An 18,782-nucleotide genomic window follows, 5' to 3' on the forward strand; every position below is an offset into this window, starting at 1 on the left:
CATATTACGAATGACGAACATTCTTAACATTTGACTAATGTCTGTTATTGTTATTGTTGCTATAACTTCCTTTTAACCGTTCAGTTATATTATGAGTTTAGTTTGAGTCACTTTGTCTAGATTTAAGTTCTCCATTAATTGAATGCATAGAACTTGTCACATGGATACCCTTTTTTAAGGTTTAGTCTAATTGAAGTTTGCTAAAAATGAATTGTAAGTTGTGACCTAGTGAGCTAATACTGGTTTAAGTTGTCCTGCCTACTACACAACCCTACTTTGGGATATCAGGTGAAAAAGTACAAAATATAATTATGTGGTTTTAAAATTGTAATTAAAAGGTTTTCAAATTCACCTTTCACTATTTATTTAGTTTTTATTTAATTAATGTTTGATAACATTCAGCTTGATTTTTAATATTTGATAGACTTCAATTTTTTTTCTTGTCTTCTGGTAATAAACAGGTTTTCAGTGTAGTATTTTACTTGTTTTAGTTAATTTTACAACTTTGCTGCTGAACATCATAAAGATGTCTGGATTATGCTCTAATTCAATTGAATTGTCCGCGATCCATCATCTTCAGTTTTTGAAATATCTCTGAATGAAAGGACAGTTACATTTTTAAGGAACTTTATGTTCAATTCATCTCAGCTCTGCCACTTTTATTGGCCTTTTTCCCCCTTTATCCATGTTCTAGTGACACCTTTTCCCCTGTGGATTTCTGACCCCTCTGACCCTGCACAGAAAGTATCCATTTGGTGTCATACAGGGACTGCTCTGTCCTTCATCATCTCTCCAAAGGCCTGCACACAGTCTTTCATCTCTCAGCTTTTTGCTCTTGGTAATGATGGGGAAACACTTTGATCTGGCCTTCTATCAGTAACAGTCCAGGTCTTTGGCTCTCATGCTCCCTCTCTGTCTCTGAAAACATATTGTCAGGGTGTGGTGGACAACCAGTCCACCCGGCTGAAAAGTTCCTGTTTGTTGTGGTTAAGCTCTGCCAAGGGCAACTGCTTGTGTGGGTCATAATGAAATTCTTGTAGCAGTAGTGGTCTTTTAAATCACATCCTAGAATGACCCATGTTTTTGTCAAACATTTGCACACTCTTGAGTTTAAACACCTCATTTGACCGATTTGAAGGATGCCGTCTCAAAGAGTGAGTGGTGGCACAGAGAACACATCACAGCTGAGACTCATTCATGGGCCGGATCCACACACAAACTGTCTCTTTATAAATGGAAGTGAGGTTTTTTTTCCTCTTGTGTAGAAATCTTTTAACTTGTGATCCATATACATTTCTATGCAGAGATAGAAAAGGGACTTGTTAAGACAAAACTAACTGCAAATCATTCCTATCCAGGAGAAATTGATTAAAAGAAAAGTTGTATTATTGAGTACTTCGTCCTATAGAAAAGCACTCTCCAACATTTTTGGATGTAAATGTTGGTTTATAACTAGTATTATTATTATTAAGTATATACTGGCAACATAGTTTACTTGTGTACCAACTTTCATCAATGGCTTCATTATTGCAAAATTGCTGTTCTGGCAAGAAGAAGGGCAGAAAACTCACAAAAAGGCAGGTTTGGATATGCTACTTCGTTGGCTACTCGGGTTACTAACATTCAAATTTGAACTAAAATGGAAATACCTTGGCAGGCTGATATTAAAAGTTTCTGGCAAAGGTGAGTGAGAATGTTTTTTCTCCACCCAACTACTAATAAAGAGGCACTGCTTCACCATTGCCATTTTACTCGCATAAAACCTGTTTCACAATAACTGTGAAATTGCTTCTTACTCGATGCAACACAAACAGTTAACATAAGGTAGGAGTTGTTGTCAAAGGCTGCTCATAGGGTTTTCAGATTATTAATTCCATCCTTTCCTGCCTTTGTGCCATTCTAAATACAGACATATATACATCACAACCCAATGTACTGCACATGTTTGCAGAGGTTAAACTGACAAAATTTTTCTTTGGATTATCCTTTAAATAGCATAATGGCAGCAGCAGAGTAACGATAGAAAAACAAATGAAAAATTTGCCTATTATTAAAAGAGGTGGATCTGAAGTCTTGTTGGTTTAAATGTCAAGTAACGCTTTAAAACTTTAATTTTACTTACCTTAGGCAGATTACTGATCTGTATTATACACCTTGCTTTTTAGACAGCAAACATGGCTGCAGGTCTGTATTTCACTGAAAGTTAAATTATATTTTTATTATCATAAAAACAACAAAACCAACCAACAAGGTGAATTGTTAAAAAAAATTGCTTTTATAGTTATCTGCTATAACACTAATACATTTTGTTTTTATATTGTGAAAGTGAAGTTGAAAGCTGTGTAATTATAAAGTTTATATCAAAAGTTATTGGTGTTAAAATATCAGTTCGTCAATTTATGTTAAGTAGATCCTTTTAGCATGACTTGAATGTTTCAAGATGTTTTTTTTTATGCTGAATGGCATCTAAGCAGCAGAAGAGTCACGTGACTTGGCTGCTATTTGTCTTTTGGTTGGCCTCAAGGTGGGGAATGATACTCTGAACAGCTGCTGGAAGCATTTCCGGCTGAGGGCTAGCTTTGTTGCCAAGCACATGGAAGACCACGGGTGCAGAGAAGCAGATGAGCATCCATAATTTAAACTTTTTTATCCATTAATATAAACATCAGCCTCATCTTTGACAGACATTTTCTCATACGATTGTGCAAAATGAAGTATAATTTTATGCCGTGATTAGAGGAGCATTCAATAGCATGTCAATAAAATAACTAGACTTTAAGGTAACTTTTTAAGTGTAAAAATACTTACCAGAAACCATGGTCCACCGATAAAGAGTAGTAAAACATCTCAGTTTTGCAGTGTGACCTGAAACCCAGCATTGGAGTGAACTGGTGGAATGGGCTGACCGAACACAGAACCGCTGCTAATGTCCCGCTGTCTCTGGGCCTCAACGAGCATGATGACATACAGTAGGTGCGTTTTATAAGGCATCAAAGGGCGAAGATTTGGCCACTGCATACTTGGCATGTCATCGCTAAGCGCCTCAGAGCAAGTCATCTCATTGTGTTCAATTGGCCGTGTTGAGAGACGCCGCTGCCACCCAGGCCTGTAGTTGCTGTCAACTAAAGGCTCAACATGTTGGCTCTCAGTCCAGCGCTGTTTTATGAGGAAAATACTGGCGTTGGCATCCATGTAAGCTGTGAAAATGGGGTTACTGTGAGGTACATCCTATACACAATGGCTATAGTTGTATAGCCATATTGAAAGACCGATTACCTGGGTGCCAGGTTGCAAAGATTACATTTTCATTGGTTGCCATGTTAACCTTTTAATCGATACTGAAGTGTGCTTTCTGGTGTCTCAGCAAGATGGGCCTGGAAAGGCTTGAAAGATAAGGGACGAAGTGGCATGTTTACCAGCCACCTGGTTACTATTCAGTCAATCGTGTTGATGTTTAAATTGTTTTTTTCTTTACGGTATACAAATAAAAAAAAAATGTAACCACTCATATTCTGGAAATATGTCACGTTAGCGTGAATTGCTACAAAAAGTTTAATGATTTGATATTGATTTTTACTGGCCAAGTATATTCGTCTTGTTAATGGTTGTCAGGGTATTAACTGTATGCAATTGTCTTTATGGTATGTGTTTTGCTGCCCATCCTGGCCAGGTCTCTCTTGCAAAAGAGATTTTAATCTCAATGAGACTAACCTGAATAAATAAAGGGTAAATAAAGTGAAATGAATGGTTTCCCATCGTTCACAATGGGAAATCAAGTCTCTTTTTTGCATTTGTTTTAAAATATTTTGTTTGATCTTTGAAGTTTACTGCATCTTGTGTGGGACATTGTTATCTCAAAAATGTGTTGGTGTGATACTTCCTCTTGAGGCATGGCTTTGGAATGGGATTAATGTAAACTATGCTTGGTATTTTTTGCTCTGTATTTTGTTATCTCAAAGTGGGGTGAATTAAAAAAAGATATTGCTTCCTGCTTGTCTTTTTCACTGTTTTTAGGTTGTAAATACTTCATCATGATCATGAGGCAACCAAGGTTCTAGCTTATTAGGGTGCAAGCACAAGTCAGGTTCAGCATCTCAGATCAATGGTCCTTTTTTGAAAAAATAGTTCTGCAAAGCTAATGTTTTAAAGATAATTTGGAATCCATAGAAGATGATAATTCCATTCATCTCTTGTACCACTGTTTGTGGTTCTCCCCAATATATTGTGGTGTGTGGAACATGAACCAGCTGTGCTTTGAGGATCTGAAATTGTACTTCATGAAAAATGCTCTTGACGTGTTTTTGTAACAAGAACGAAATGACACATGTCTCGATTTTGAAATTTGCAACGCTTATTACAAGTTTTCTGTGGAAATTGAGAGACGCATAACTCACGTCATGTGAGTGAATTAATACCTATAGCCTATACACAACATGTATCAAATTCGGACAGAAATATTTTACTAAAATGTTGATCAGATGATAGCTTTATGTATTTTCTGATGCGAGTGAGGAAAGTTTGGTGGGTTAGGTTGGGCTATTAAAGTGTCAAGAGTCTCACTCAAAATGCAGGGTAGGATTTATTTATTCTTAAATTTGCATCCACAGGCACACAAGACCAGAATAAAACAACCCAAATACCAGTAAAAGCTATGCATAAAATGTTTTTTTTTTACCATTGGTAAGTGACTCATCACTGTGATCCTTTACCTACTAGTAATCGCCCTTTAAAAAAATGTATTTGGGCATTTTCTGCTGATATCTTTTCTGTTCAGCACATGGAGTCTTCTCTCTGAATAATATAGACCTCTGTCAATGTCTTTTTTGTCTTTTTGTATTATTATGTCAACTTGTGTATAAATAGGACACTGGCTGCAGGGATGCCTAAGCTAACAGCTAACCAGACCTACAAGCTATCTTTCATGCGAGGTACTCTGCTGTGTTGAACTTATAGATTATTCCATACTTGCTCTTCGCAAGCATTTGTTGGGGCTTGTCAACCGGCAATTAATGTTCCCAAAATGCTGGCAAAAAAACAGCATTGCTGTTGAGCGTAGAAACCGTCATGCCAGACGCTTGTTTTTTCCCCTTTAGCGTTTGCATCTCTGGAGAGAAGATCTGCTCCCACCCTCTTTTCTTTAATTCAGATAAACGCTAAATATTCCAAACAAAAAGATTAGTGGTTTTGGATAAGACACTTAAAGTCTGTGAGGGTTTCTATTTTGGTCTTGACATATAATGCCTGAGGAAAGAGAAGCAGGGTTTGCAGGGACTGTTTTCTTATATAGGTGCAATGTTGTAGTTTACATTACAATGTAATGTACTATTCCATCCAAACACCAAAGCAAAATATTAAAAATTCTACGCTGCCAATATTTCTAGATGCATATCTTTTTTGTCTCGTTGTTATCTCTGTCATTCCACAGAATTTGTGCTTTTTTAACTAAATATAAAAAATGCAGGTCGCCATGACATCGAAAGAGTCCCTCATGCTTGTTTCATTACTGGCAGCTCAGTGGTTTTAAACAAGCTTCTTGTGCGATCCTGTTTGTGTGCAGTTTAGACTTTTATCCGCTGAGACTTTGTGGATAAATTTGAATATAATTGTTTATTCATGCACAGTTTTTGTTTTTGCCTGTAAAGACTGAATTGGCTTTGGTTTCACTTAGATTTGAGACAACTTTGCTAAAACTATTGTTGTTGTTTTCAGATTTCACATGTAACAAATTAAATGTCAATACAATTGATATAGCTGTTTTTATTCTTGCAATCTCTCTGTAAATAGTCTTATTTTATTGTCTAATATTTTATTTTGTTTATATTTTAGTTAAAATGTATTTAAACTTTCCTTTAAAAAATATTGTTTATGGTATTTTAAGTATAACAAGTTATATTAAATCTAAAATAAAGTAATGGCTAGTGTGTTGTCTGTCAGCAACATTTGTAGTTTTACAGTTTAACCCTGACCTCATTAGGGACACATAAAAACAAATGGCCACGTGCAACCCATCGGCTACACTGTGCCCAGGGAGTTAAACAAGAAGATGAACCGGGATGTTCCCATTTATTAACAGGATGTTGCCTGGAACATATCAGTCTTCAACCAGCCCCAACACGAGTTAAGTAATGATGCATCTTGGGGCTGAACTCCAGTACTAGTTAAGTTGCTCTGCAGAAGCGGTTTTTGGAGATATTTTTCAATCCATTCTGTGCTAAATCTTCTGTTATCATCGTCGGTGAGAGGGTCTAGCATTATTATAACATTATTACTTACCCTAAAAAGAAGATTGTGTTCCGGATAAACTAAACTAAAGTCTTCACAGCTCTTTGATAACTCAGTCATTATTTATGGGTAAATGGGTCAAAAGTGGGTCAGAATGGCTTGAAGGGCTAAATCTGGCCAGTGGGCCATAAGTTGAAAAGCCGTTCTCTACCCAATGTCTGAGCTTTAAACTCTGATATAACAAGATCAATAATTTGTCTTTTGTCAGCAATACCACAGATCTGCATAAACTTAACAACAAATCGGTACAAATGTATAAACATTGGTTTTAAGGTTTTAAATTAAAATTCCTGCAGCCATTGTCCAGCTTTCTTCACTTATTTACTTCACAAAGATAACTGGTATTTAAAGAATAGTTATCATTAGTATCATATGCTAATGATTAAGTGATTGATAGTGGAATGAGAGATCAATAAAAAGGTGATTATGTCTCAGTAAAAGTGTCTCGCTTGCAAACGGCAACAGGTGAAGAAGGGAGTCAGGCTTTGTGATCGAAGGCACACATTTGTTGTAAGAAGCTGCTGAGCTCATCATGTTGTTGCCCACAGAAATTTAGTGTTGGAAGGAAGGGGGAGGAGAGGAAGACAAAAGTAGGAGGGGAGGCTGGAGTCTGCTTGTACTTGAACGTGCACACAGAATAACAAGCTGCTGCAAGTGACAGCTAAACCTACCCTTGTGAATGTGCTCTCGCTGCCCTCCCTGGATCCTGCACTGACACAACTAACAAGCTAGCATTAGCCCTTATGTACTGTGTTTGTACAAAACACAAACATTGCATTGACTGCGCAGGAGGGAGGTGCTCCTATGTGATTCCTAGACCTCCCAGTTTTCCCAACTTTCCTCTGGGAGGAGTTGGTCGACCTGGGGAACTGGTGCCCTTGCCTGCTTCCAATCAACAACCAGCTGCAGGCTGCGGTGCTGAAGAATTTTTGATTTCCTGCACACACACACCCACAACCACTACATACACACACACACACACACACACCTACACACACACAAACTCCTGTTTTCAAAGTGGGCAACTGAAAACTGAGCAGACTTTCTCTCACAGAGGATCCCGACTCTCTGTGCACACTGAGGCACGTTTGAGTACAATTTGGGTTCTTCAAATAAAATGAGGTTTGCTCTGTTCTGGAGATGTTTCCTGAAACAAAAGAACTCCCTCACACTGTTTGAAGCTCTGTGCAACCTTTTTTAGATCTGTAGTCTTACCTATATTCTGCTTGTTTTTCCAGCACAGGCCGTAGTGTTTTTGCTCAGTGGAGAAACGATTGTGTCGTTTTGACCTGCTTCAAGTTTCCATTGATGACACGGTCGCAGTTTATCTTGTGGTTTATGTTATTTGGACTTTAATAAGGTGGGAAAACACTTTGATTTCATTTGTGATCGCTCTAAAAGCTCTTTTGTTAAGACTTTTCTTTTACGTTAAGTTTCCAGGATTTCTACTAGATCATCTCAAGACGTTCAGTCCTTTGCATAACAACACATTGGACATTAAGGAATCAGAATAATTTCAATTCCTGACTTCCATATATTTAAGTTAACTGTCAATTAACTTAAACATATACTGTACTTCCTGTACTTCTAAAGATAGTCATCTAAATTTTTACGACTTAACAAGTCATTTTCTAGCTTCAAAATGAAAGAATACTGAAATAAAAGGTTTATAAATATAAGCATATGTATATAAGGTTTATCTAAAGGTGCTTTACAAATAACATTTACTTGCTTACTTACTATCTATCAATAAAGTTGTGGTTAATTTATTTGACGTAGAAAACCATTTTTAGTCTTAAAATCATATTCTATTCTTAGATTTTTGTTTCAAACATGAAAATCGGACTATATATTTTTGGGGGCTTTTGTAGTCATGACATTGTCAGCCAGTATTAAAGGCTGTTCAACTAGTGTTACAAGAATTCACCCACAATACTGATGCTGCTGTTACCTTTATTTGTTCTTTGGAATACATTATAAGTGTGCATCGATCAACAAGTGTCTGTCGTACAATTGTCATAGTTGTTGATGCCACACACTGTCATTGCTTTTTTTATTGTGAATACTGTGTACTGTACTTGTGTTTTTGTTCATTTGAAAAGTATTTTATGTTGGCACAACAAATATTAAGAAATACTAATTAGTATGTTAAATTAGTTTAATGATTTGTTGACCGATGCTAGGTCACGTCTAGTTCAGGCTTATGTTTTCAGGAGCCCAGTCAGCTGCTTTCTGTTCATTCCCAGACTGAACACGGTGTCCCTCGACCAAAACTGGTTCTCAGACTCCTGTCCTTGATAATAAAACAACATTTGTCAAACAGAGCTTACAGTAAATTCATCCGAACAGTTATTTATTCATCTCTCCAGAGTCTCCTAACAGCTGTCAAAGAGAGTCATCTTCACCATTTTAACCATTTAAAGATTCATTCTGAAATAAGTCACTCGTTTCCATTACTTAAATATGTTTTGTACAGCTAATTAGTTAGCTAGTACATTTTTGTGCATTAAGAAATTATTTTAAAGTTTTAATCAAACTTATAAAAGAAAACTTTTTGAGACACTTGACGCATGTGCAGAAGAATCTAGTCTTGGTTCTCGTGGTCCGACTGCTGACTTGCTGGGGCTTGTCATAATTTTCCGTTAATCAATCAGAACATCAGTCTGAAGTCAAGCCATGGGTGGTGATAGTAAAACAACTTGTTGTACAGTACTACTGAATCTACTATTCAAATGACTTGTTTATTCATTTTGTCTGTAGTTTTCGCGTCATAATAATTCGGGACAGAGTGTGTTGTGCTGATACTCAAAACAAAGTGACATCTGGACCAAACCGGTTCCATAATGGTTATGTTGCAGCAGCAGGAAATTTTTCTTTTTAAAGTATCATATTATGAATAATATTACAATAAACATATTGGCTGGTAGTGATACTTTGGTTATTCTGTGTCCATATAATAAATAATACATAAAGTATTTCACAGTGTTGATGTAGACTCGCACAAAAGCGGCTTCTCTGGAGGACTGGGTCTGATGCCAGAACCCCTCTCATCCACTGCCAATTAGTGGCTGTTATTTATTTAAACCAGCCTGACTGAGTCACAGCAGTCCGGAGCTGCAGTGTTGCATCTCTAAGCTGCTGAAGACATTTGTGCTCAAAGCTCACTGGACCATTCCAGGCATTTAAGCAATCTTTTTTTTTTTTGCAGAAAAACTGCTTAACCATTTTAAGATATTTGCAGCCAGTACAGCCTTTTTTCTTTGCAACCTCAGTTGTTATACAGCTTTTTTTGTTGACTGTTGGTCCACATGTATGCCTGTTTTAATTGGACCAGACGCTCTAAGGTGCTTTTGCTCCTTCAGGGTGAATGAGGCCATTGAATAAGCGGGGAAGGTCCAGAAACAAGTGGGCCGCTGTGGTTCAATGCTTTGGCACTCCACGCAAAATAAGCTTTTTTCTTCTGGCAGGTTCTGTTCAACTCGTGGGGAGATTGAAGACTTCTTACATCCTCTTTTTTATTGTTTTACTCTATGACATACATATAATATAATAAATATGGATAATATAATAAACATACTTGATTAGTTCTACAGCCAGTTTCTCGCCAGCCAAGTTGTTGACTTTCTTATATTTGGAAAATGCTTTTAAAATGTGTTGAGAGGTGTTTTCTGTCAGTTGAATTATGTCATAAATATTCTTCCATAACAAACTACTGCTTACCAACAGCTCAATTTCACCTGTTCGCTGTCTAGTATCTTCATGGTATGTACAGTATCTAAGCCAATTAGAAACTATGCTTATTTTAATCACCTTTATATAATCTAACAACGGCCAATGGATTAGGTAATCCTGGTTTCACTGGTAATGTCATCTGATTTGGCTGCCGTTTTTATTTGGTTCTAAAATTGAGTCCTTAGGTCTTTTTTTTTTTTTTTCCCAATGCATATGTAACTCTTGCTATCTTGATACTTTTGTAAAAACCTCTATTTATTTCTCTGTTATTTCTGTAATTTAATACATTGTGTGTCGTTTAACTTGATAAAGAACCTTTTCACATGAATTTTGATAGTTATTCATTAAAGAGTAAAAATTTGGAGAGATTACCAAAACAGTTGCAAAATTTGTCTTTATTTTAGCCATCGCTGTCGACAAGGTCTAACTCCTCCTTATGTTGTCAATGCCAGACTGATATTTTCAATAAAGACCCTTGTACAAGTACTAAACGGACACAGGGCAGATAAACACTTTTACACACAACAGTTTTACAGTTCTTGGTGACTGAACTGTTGTTGTTAAATGCCAGTGGGTTCAACATATTCAGTTATTTACCTCTGATCTAGATGTGTCTCAATGTTTTGAAAGGAATATCTTTCTGGCCCACAGGAAGCTGTTTTGAAAGATTGTGGTTTGACTAAACCTGTGGTTATCCAAAGACGTGACTGTGTACAATTGCACTTGAAATGCTCATGACTATTTGCTTTCCCAAGCATTCCTCCTTGTGTTTTTGGACCCCTGGCGTCGTGGCCTCGTGATAATGAAAGTAAATTGGCACCTTTCTGCTTTTTCGGAGCCACGCAGTACTGATGATAGTTGCTAGAACACAAATTGCTTAACAAAAATGCTCAACAGAGCACAAAAATAGCACAAAATTAAAACCGTTACATGTGCCTCAAATAAGAACAGCCTTCTTTAAATTTTTGTCACCAGATATTTTGAACAAGATCACCAACACTGAGCACCGAAAGCATGGTTGGGAGTCTTATTTGGAGAGTAATTAAAATTGACCCGGTTTCCTTCATCCACTTAAAATAACACAGAAACTTGAAGCTGTCAAGACTATCTTTTGAAAGATACTAAAAATAACTTTTTCTGTTTCAGGAAGATGTTCAAGATGATTGCCGTCTTCTGCCACGACTGACCCTGCGGCGTCTAACCAGAACAAGCGGTCCAAATCTGGCATCATACGAATGGCCCAGGGAAGCCAGAGAATTGACATTCAGGTTTTGCATGTCCTGCGCAAAAAGTTTCCTGAAGTCCCAGACGGTGTCGTCTCCCAGTGTGTTCTGCAGGTGAGCTGTTGTGAAACCTTATGGCAAACAAACAAAAACTCTTCATCTTACGCTGCAGACTTACACATTTCTTTGGTGATCAGACGTGTCAAAATATTTTCTTCCAGTGCAATGATTTTTTTATCATATGTATGTGGTAACCCCTTATTACATTTAATTGATTTATAAATGAGCAAGTATGTTTTTGGGAGATTCCAAAAACAAAACTGGCCTTTTTTTTAAAGTTTTTATTTTAGATTTTGAGAAAAGAGTCCTTAAAACTAAATGTAAGACATTTACACTCGATATCTCCTAACTGTTTGGAATTCTTTCTGTAACCGATTTGTTTATTTGTTTATTCTGTCCGTTTCAGAACAATAACAATTTGGACGCCTGCTGTGAATACTTGTCCCAGGTCAGCCCAGGTTACCTCTACAGCGAAGAAGGACATACAAGCTTTTCTGACGACACCAGCAATTCCAGGCTTCGTAATCACATGACACAGCTGAACCTAGGCCTGCAGTCTCAGAATGTGCACGTTGCCCCGGCGCGGGACGGCCTGAGGATGAACGGTAGCAGGACTTTGGCTCATAGCCTTAGTGACGGGCCCCTCCAGACTGGTCAGGCCCCAAAAAGTGACTTCTTTCAGCAGGAGCCCCAGTCAGCTCCTGTACAAGTGCCTTCAAGTCTCAATGTGTTTGGTGTAATGGAGCCCACACGTAAACCGCAACCTCCACAACACCTTGGACTTTACCCACTGGGTCATAAAGGAGCAGCGATGGGGTCTCAGCACACACCTCGCTTCAACCCCATAACAGTGACACTAGCTCCTCATATCCAGTCAGGACGCAACACCCCTACTTCTTTGCACATACATGGTGGAACGCAGTCGGGTCTGAACAGTCCACAAGGAAACTCTATCTACATCAGGCCCTACGTTAGCCAGTGTGGTACGACCCGACAGAGCCAGCAGCAAGGAGGCAGGGCCCAGTACAGTCCCACCTCCCAGCCCCAGCAGCAGATCTATCAGATCTCCCATCCTTCCTGGCCAGGTGCCCAGCAGGCCTCCTCCTCACATACCTCACAGCACCAGAGCCAGGGCCACCAGACCTCGCACGTCTACATGCCGATCAGCTCACCCACAAACTCCCAGGCACCCTCTTTCCTTCCTACTGGAAGCCAGGCCTCGTCCTCCGGTGTCTCATCCTGCTCCTCATCCTCCTCCTCGTCTGTAATGCCCACCTCCCTTTCGACCATCAGCCAGTACAACATCTCCACCGGCCCACGGAAGAACCAGATAGAGATCAAACTTGAATCTCCGCAAAGGAGCAACAACTCCACGGCGACCGCTGTGCTACGAACAGGCAGCGGGTCACGTTCCTCGTCCACCTCCTCATCCTGCCCTTCTTCTTCCTCTGCAGCTGTTCCCACCACCCCTCTCTCCATCGGAGGCCCGGGTCTCAACCTAAGCCAGCCGACTGTTTTCATCTCTGCCAGCCCTCCCACCGCTGCTACCGCCCCCTCCGAAGATGCTGTCATGGCGTCGGCTGGCTCTCGCCCCCATCCCAAGTTTTTCATTTCCGCTAATGCTTCTGGTGACGACGGTGTGGGTAGGAACCCTCACACATTCTTCATCTCAGCAAACCCCTCTTTGCCCTCGGGAGCCAGGAACCTCGGGGGACAGGTGAGCATGGGCCCCGCCTACATCCACCACCATCCTCCCAAGTCCCGCGCCTTGATGGGTGGAGGTACGGCGTCATCTCCACGTGTGGTCGTGACTCAGCCCAACACCAAATACACTTTTAAAATCACTGTGTCCCCCAATAAGCCCCCAGCGGTGTCCCCGGGGGTTGTTTCCCCAACGTTTGAGCCCAACAATCTCCTCAGCCTTCCGCAAGACCATCACTTTGTGGAGCCAGAGCCGCTACATCTCTCGGACCCGCTGTCACAACATAGGGAGCGGCAAAGCGAGCCTCGAAGACTCAGTATGGGCTCAGATGATGCTGCGTACACACAAGGTGAGTCATTGATTTACCACTTGAAACATTTTCCAGCTGTTCATCAGCCACCGCAGTGGACTTTAGTCTGCCGCACTGTAGGTCGTTGCTCATTGGTCAGATGAGAGAACACAGATGTCTATCCTGGTAGAACTAATACAATTGTTAGAGTATTAGAATATTGATTTTGCGAATTATTTGACTGGATAATTTGAATTAACTTTCTCATTCCTTTTGAGTTGAAATATCACTTTGCGAGACAAATTAGAAGATATTCATACATTATCATAATGTGTGAAGTGTATAAATCATGCTTAAATGACTTGACTTTTTCCATCTAAATAGCTGTATGCTCGCAGATGAGCTAGCATTAGCATGCTTTGGTACTATTTAATCACTTTGTTGTCCAATCAATATTTCCTCAAACACAACAGGGTTTTGCAAAATTTGTTTTGTCTTTTAGACAATGCAAAACCGACCCAATGTACTCTCTACTTACTTACTGTTTGATATGCTGAACTTCGGATGGTAGATTACCTTGTTTACCAGCTCTAACCCCAGAATTTATAAATGAAATTAAATGAGAAAGAAATACAAACACTGAAAAAGTCCCCGCAGAGTTCGGAGAGAACATCTTGTTCTCCCCAGACATCATCCACACTGAAATAAAAGGCGAACGAATGTCAAACTCAAGGTCTCCTGACGCACTTATATGTTTCAAATGTTGTCCAAGATGCAGTAAGTTCCTCATCATGACCATGTTTTTAAGTTTATTCCTTTAAAAAGTTCTCCCTGTCTCGGCAAACAAGAAGTTACGGGAGCTGAGTCCAACATGACGCAGTAATAGTCTTCATTACTCCTCCAGCCAGCTGTAATCATGCCCCGCTTTGTTTATATAATGAGTCCCTTGGAGGTGGAGACTTTCCAGATTGATGACGTGGTGACAAACACTGATGATTGACCAAGCACAGCAGAGTGGGAATGGTTATGCTAAACAAGATTTAATCTACAGAAAAACAAACAGTTCCAATTAAGACACACTTAAATTAACACATTAGTTGCCCTTTAAACACATTGATTTAAAAAAATAAAATTAGTATCATTTGCAAGGTAGTTGAATTAGTTTTAGTTTAAATTTGCATTGGTGAACTGTGCTAAAATGATCAAAAACATGTCAAAGTCTATGTAAGCGTAGAAAAAAGGAAACACCAAAAATGTCATAAATATGAAGGGAAATAATTACTTTACTATGTATGATCATTGTACTGTGTATATAGTATTAAGAAACTGTATTTAGCTTTTAATTTATTATTCACCAGTTTATATTGTTGTATTGTTTCATATGGTTTACCAATATGCCATCATTACATATAATTAAACCATTATGGATAGTTAAGATGTATTTTACGTTTGAGAACAGCCACTAATTTACAGTTAAGTGTCTCTGTGTCTTTTGTTTAGACAATGCTAGTAGCAGAACAGCAAACTTTCTTCAATAGTGCAGAAGCTTGTTTTTCTCCATTAAAAAATAAATAACAGTAAACAGTGTTTTCTTCTTGCAGCAGGCCTAGAACCTTTTTCCACTGCCTTCTGCCAAAAAGGCAATTTTACTTTAAAGTGTGCAGCAGGACTCAAAAGTCCCCGTCCACACTGACTTGAGTGTCTCGGTCATGACACGTCCTCGCTGTCAGGGTTGATCCCCAGCAGGTAGATGGACGTAAAGGTGACTCGTCCGCTCCGGTGACGCCGCTGTGACTCGTCCACATTAAATGCTGTTTGCTCCGACAGTCTCGGAGAACAGCAGAGTCTGCGGTGTGAGTCAAACGTGTCAGAGCACACAAGTGTTTCCTTTTTTGGGCTTTTGACTGTTTTACATTTGAGTCACTGGCTGTGGCTCTTCACAACCGACAGGGGCTTCACTCTGGATTTTCTTTCCTCCCATTTCCTCTACTGTAACCAAACATTGTCAGTAGTTATCCAGGGAAATGTATTTTAAGTTATTTCGTTTTTACGACAAGTTTTTCTCGCTTTTTTATGAATTTAAATCAATGTAACAGTTGAGCCAAAAAGCGGGCTTGTTGTTAATACTACAACGTATTCTCGCAGATTAACCTGCAAATAGTTGTTGTCTTCTTTATAGTCGATGCATAATTGATCACAACTTATCCCCAGTACAGTCATCCCTGAGGTTCTCAAAACAGGATGAGTCAAGTGAAGTGAGTCTGTCATGTATATATGGAATAAACAGCTGCAGGGTTTGGTGTAAATCTTTATTATTGAGTTCAGATTTCTGAGATGACAGTTCAGATAGAAGATCTGTGTTAAGAAAACAGATGTCAGTTTGGCTGCAGGTTATTCTGGCAGAAGATCAAATGTTTGTTTTTGTTACACGACGCATAGATGCTGTCATTCTGTCGGCGGATTCCACTGTAACTTGACATGTTCTTCTGTAAAGAGAACCTGGGTGCGCACAGGATGTGTCGAAACCATCAACACTAAAGAATTCAGAAAAATGGCCTTGAAGAGATGCTAAGTGGAGTTTCAGTTGCCCGTAGTTTGCCCAAAGCTGTAAGGTACATTTAGAAGTCTGACGTAGATATCCTGACAAAGTGTTTTCCTACATCTTTGTCTCTTAAAACGGGGAACACAAAACCTCTGGGGAAAGTTCCTCTTAAGCCTCAAAAATTGAAGGATTGTTTCGTGTAGTCCTTGCAGGCCTCATCCTCCACAAATTCTAAAATCATATATTTTTTTCATGTCGTGTCGTCCAGCGTTGTTGGTGCATCAGAAGGCTCGCATGGACCGACTGTGGCACGAGCTGGACCTGAAGAAGAAGAAGCTGGAGAAACTAAAAGAGGAAGTCAACGAGATGGAGAACGACCTGACCAGGAGGCGACTGGAGAGATCCAACTCTGCCTCCCAAATTCCATCTGTAAGTTAATCGCAGTTGCTGTGTTATCAAGTGAAGCCATGCACACAAGCTCCCAGACCGACGATGATGAGGAGATGAAATAACCTGCAAATCAATCGTCGTCTTACTGTTTGGGTTGAACTTTGGGGTCCTGTTGATTTTGGTGTCGTTTTTCCTAAAGCTTGGGTTGAGTTCAGAGGAAAACATTTTTTTTTTTTTTTCGCTTGATGTTTTTGTTGCTGCTGTGTTGAAGTCTTTCAGGGGTCATTAAAAGTTCTTTATGTTGAACAGCTGTTTTGGACGCATCTGTCGGGAAACATAGACGAGCAGCTGTGAAGTGGTAATTGGCTGCTGCTTTCATTTGTCGGACGTGTCAACAAAATAAAAGTGGGAGGATGGATACTTTTTGTTTGTTTTTTCAACACATTTTAGGCACAAAGATGAGGAAAATGTATCATCTTTTGAAAGCTTCCCGATTGTGCTTATATTTCTTGTTTTTTATTTGAATTTTGTTTTAGTCATGTACAGAAAAACCTTTTTTTTAAGATGAGTGCTTGTCAGAGCAGAAAAGAAGCATTTTACTTCAGCATATCTGTAAACATTGATTCCCTTTGGTAGTCATGCAACGGCTATTGAAGTCCTTACTACAACCAAGGCCACGTTTAAACTGAGCGTTGCGATTTCTAGTGTATCTGCCAAGTCCATCTTTTTGATCTAAAGACTCGACAAGCTCTTGGTTGACTCCTAAAGAAGGATGTGGTTAAATGTTTTTAGCGTAATTGTAATGAGAGCCCAAAACGATCCACGGAAGCTAAAATTGTGTATTAGTCTTGCCAGCGTCGGAAACCAGATTAACATTAAATTAGTGTTTTAAAAACGCAAAAAATATTAATGGCTCTAATATAGAGTAGCAACGTTAATATATGAATAATGATGTAATTTCTGTTGTATAGTTATGATATAGATTTGAAATTAGAAATGCATTGTACAGTACCAAATATTTCTCTTTTCAGTAGTTCATAACATAGTGTTTCAAGCTAAACTGTAACCTAGCATTGCCTTTTTTTTGGTTTGCTATATTTGACGGGGAAAGCATATGTTAAAATATCTTATTTTATTCAATTTATGCATTTAAGGCTGAAATATCAGATGCGTACATTGTGAATTTTAGGACATTTTGAGTAAATAAAAAACTTTTGTTCTGACAATTGGCCAAATTGATTGTGTAGAAATGTTGTATTTTACATGTTACCTCTAGTCACAGCTTGTTTTTTGCCTTCAGGGTTTGATTTACTGTTTAAAACACTTGTTTTGTAGATCGAGGAGATGAAGCAGCTACGCAGCAAAAATCGGTTACTGCAAATCGACATCGACTGCCTCACGAAAGAAATCGATCTGCTTCAAACCAGAGGTAGGTTCCTGTGATTCCACCGATGATGATGATGATGTTACTGAGTGATATCAGAAGGTCTGGCACTGATCTCGTCCTCTGGCACGGTGACCAGCTGCCTCCATTGTGATGTGAACCACCAGTGTTTCCTGAATTACATCCTGTTGCTGGCCGGTTCTGCTGGATTTATTGCTCTCCTGGCAACACTTCACTGCTGACACTTGTGTGCCACCAGTTCTACTGATAAATAAAATAAAAAAAACTCCTGCTGATGCCATCAAATATAGTTTAACTTTTATTTTCCAAATTGAAGGGAATGGAAAAACTAAATAGAATAGAATAGAATAGAAACTCTTTATTCATCCCCAGAGGGGAAACAGACTTTTACAACAGCATAGTTGAGAAAAAAAAAAAAATCATCAGATCAAAACTTTAAATTAAATATAACTAAAAGTCAAATTATGTATATTCACTATCAGAAAGACCTGTGTATTTTTTAATTTATGTTTTAAACAAATTCAAGGTAGTAATTTGGATTATTATTTTATTATTATGGGACTTTCAATTGCTGAAAAGAGAGGCAATTATGTAAGTAATTCTTATTAGATATGTATAAAATATGGTTTAAATGTAATTAAAATCAAGACATATTTGGAGGAAACTAGCCACAGCTCTTGGTTTGTCAATGTGTTTCTCTTTTATTGTGTGATATCTGAAGAAGATCCATCCCATTTCCATCAGTGTTTCCAGACCTTTTTGATGGTTAATTTCCTAAAAATCATTCGGAAGTGCCCAAAAGCACTAAAGCAAAGATAAACCGCAGCAGCTTATTAACACAAAGACACAGGAAGTGACTCAGCAGAAAACCCTCGCTTGGAAAAGGTCAAAACCTGTGATTTAACAACTGCATGTTTGTCACTGTCCGATCCAAAGCTTCTCTAATCTTTTGTTTCCCTTTTTCTGTTATTAATCAACGTGTTTGTTCGAAGGACCACATTTCAATCCCAGCGCCATCCATAATTTCTACGACAACATCGGCTTCCTTGGTCCCAGCCCGCCCAAACCCAAAGGTACTTTACCTGGCGGTTAGTTACGAAAACGGTGTTCGACACACCTTCATTTCCTGCCATTCTAAAAAGTGGACAAATATTACT

At 38.8% G+C, this 18,782-nt stretch overlaps 1 protein-coding gene across 3 annotated transcripts in view; it reads left to right on the forward strand.

Moving 5' to 3' along the window:
- Positions 1-18,782, forward strand: part of tab2 (TGF-beta activated kinase 1 (MAP3K7) binding protein 2) — a 29,910-nt gene that overhangs the window by 8,268 nt on the left and 2,860 nt on the right. Inside the window, exons 2-6 of one of the 3 annotated variants that reach the window (XM_087805405.1) lie at positions 11,161-11,351; positions 11,704-13,348; positions 16,099-16,259; positions 17,556-17,649; positions 18,618-18,698. In XM_087805405.1, the coding sequence (XP_087661531.1) occupies positions 11,250-11,351; positions 11,704-13,348; positions 16,099-16,259; positions 17,556-17,649; positions 18,618-18,698 (2,083 nt within the window). In that variant the 5' untranslated portion in view covers positions 11,161-11,249. Of the gene's footprint in view, positions 1-11,160; positions 11,352-11,703; positions 13,349-16,098; positions 16,260-17,555; positions 17,650-18,617; positions 18,714-18,782 lie in introns of all 3 variants that reach the window. The other 2 variants (XM_087805403.1, XM_087805404.1) reach the window with 2 other exon arrangements.

Source organism: Callionymus lyra, chromosome 13 (assembly GCF_982586985.1).
Source record: "Callionymus lyra chromosome 13, fCalLyr1.hap1.1, whole genome shotgun sequence".
Classification (NCBI taxonomy): Eukaryota; Metazoa; Chordata; class Actinopteri; order Syngnathiformes; family Callionymidae; genus Callionymus; species Callionymus lyra.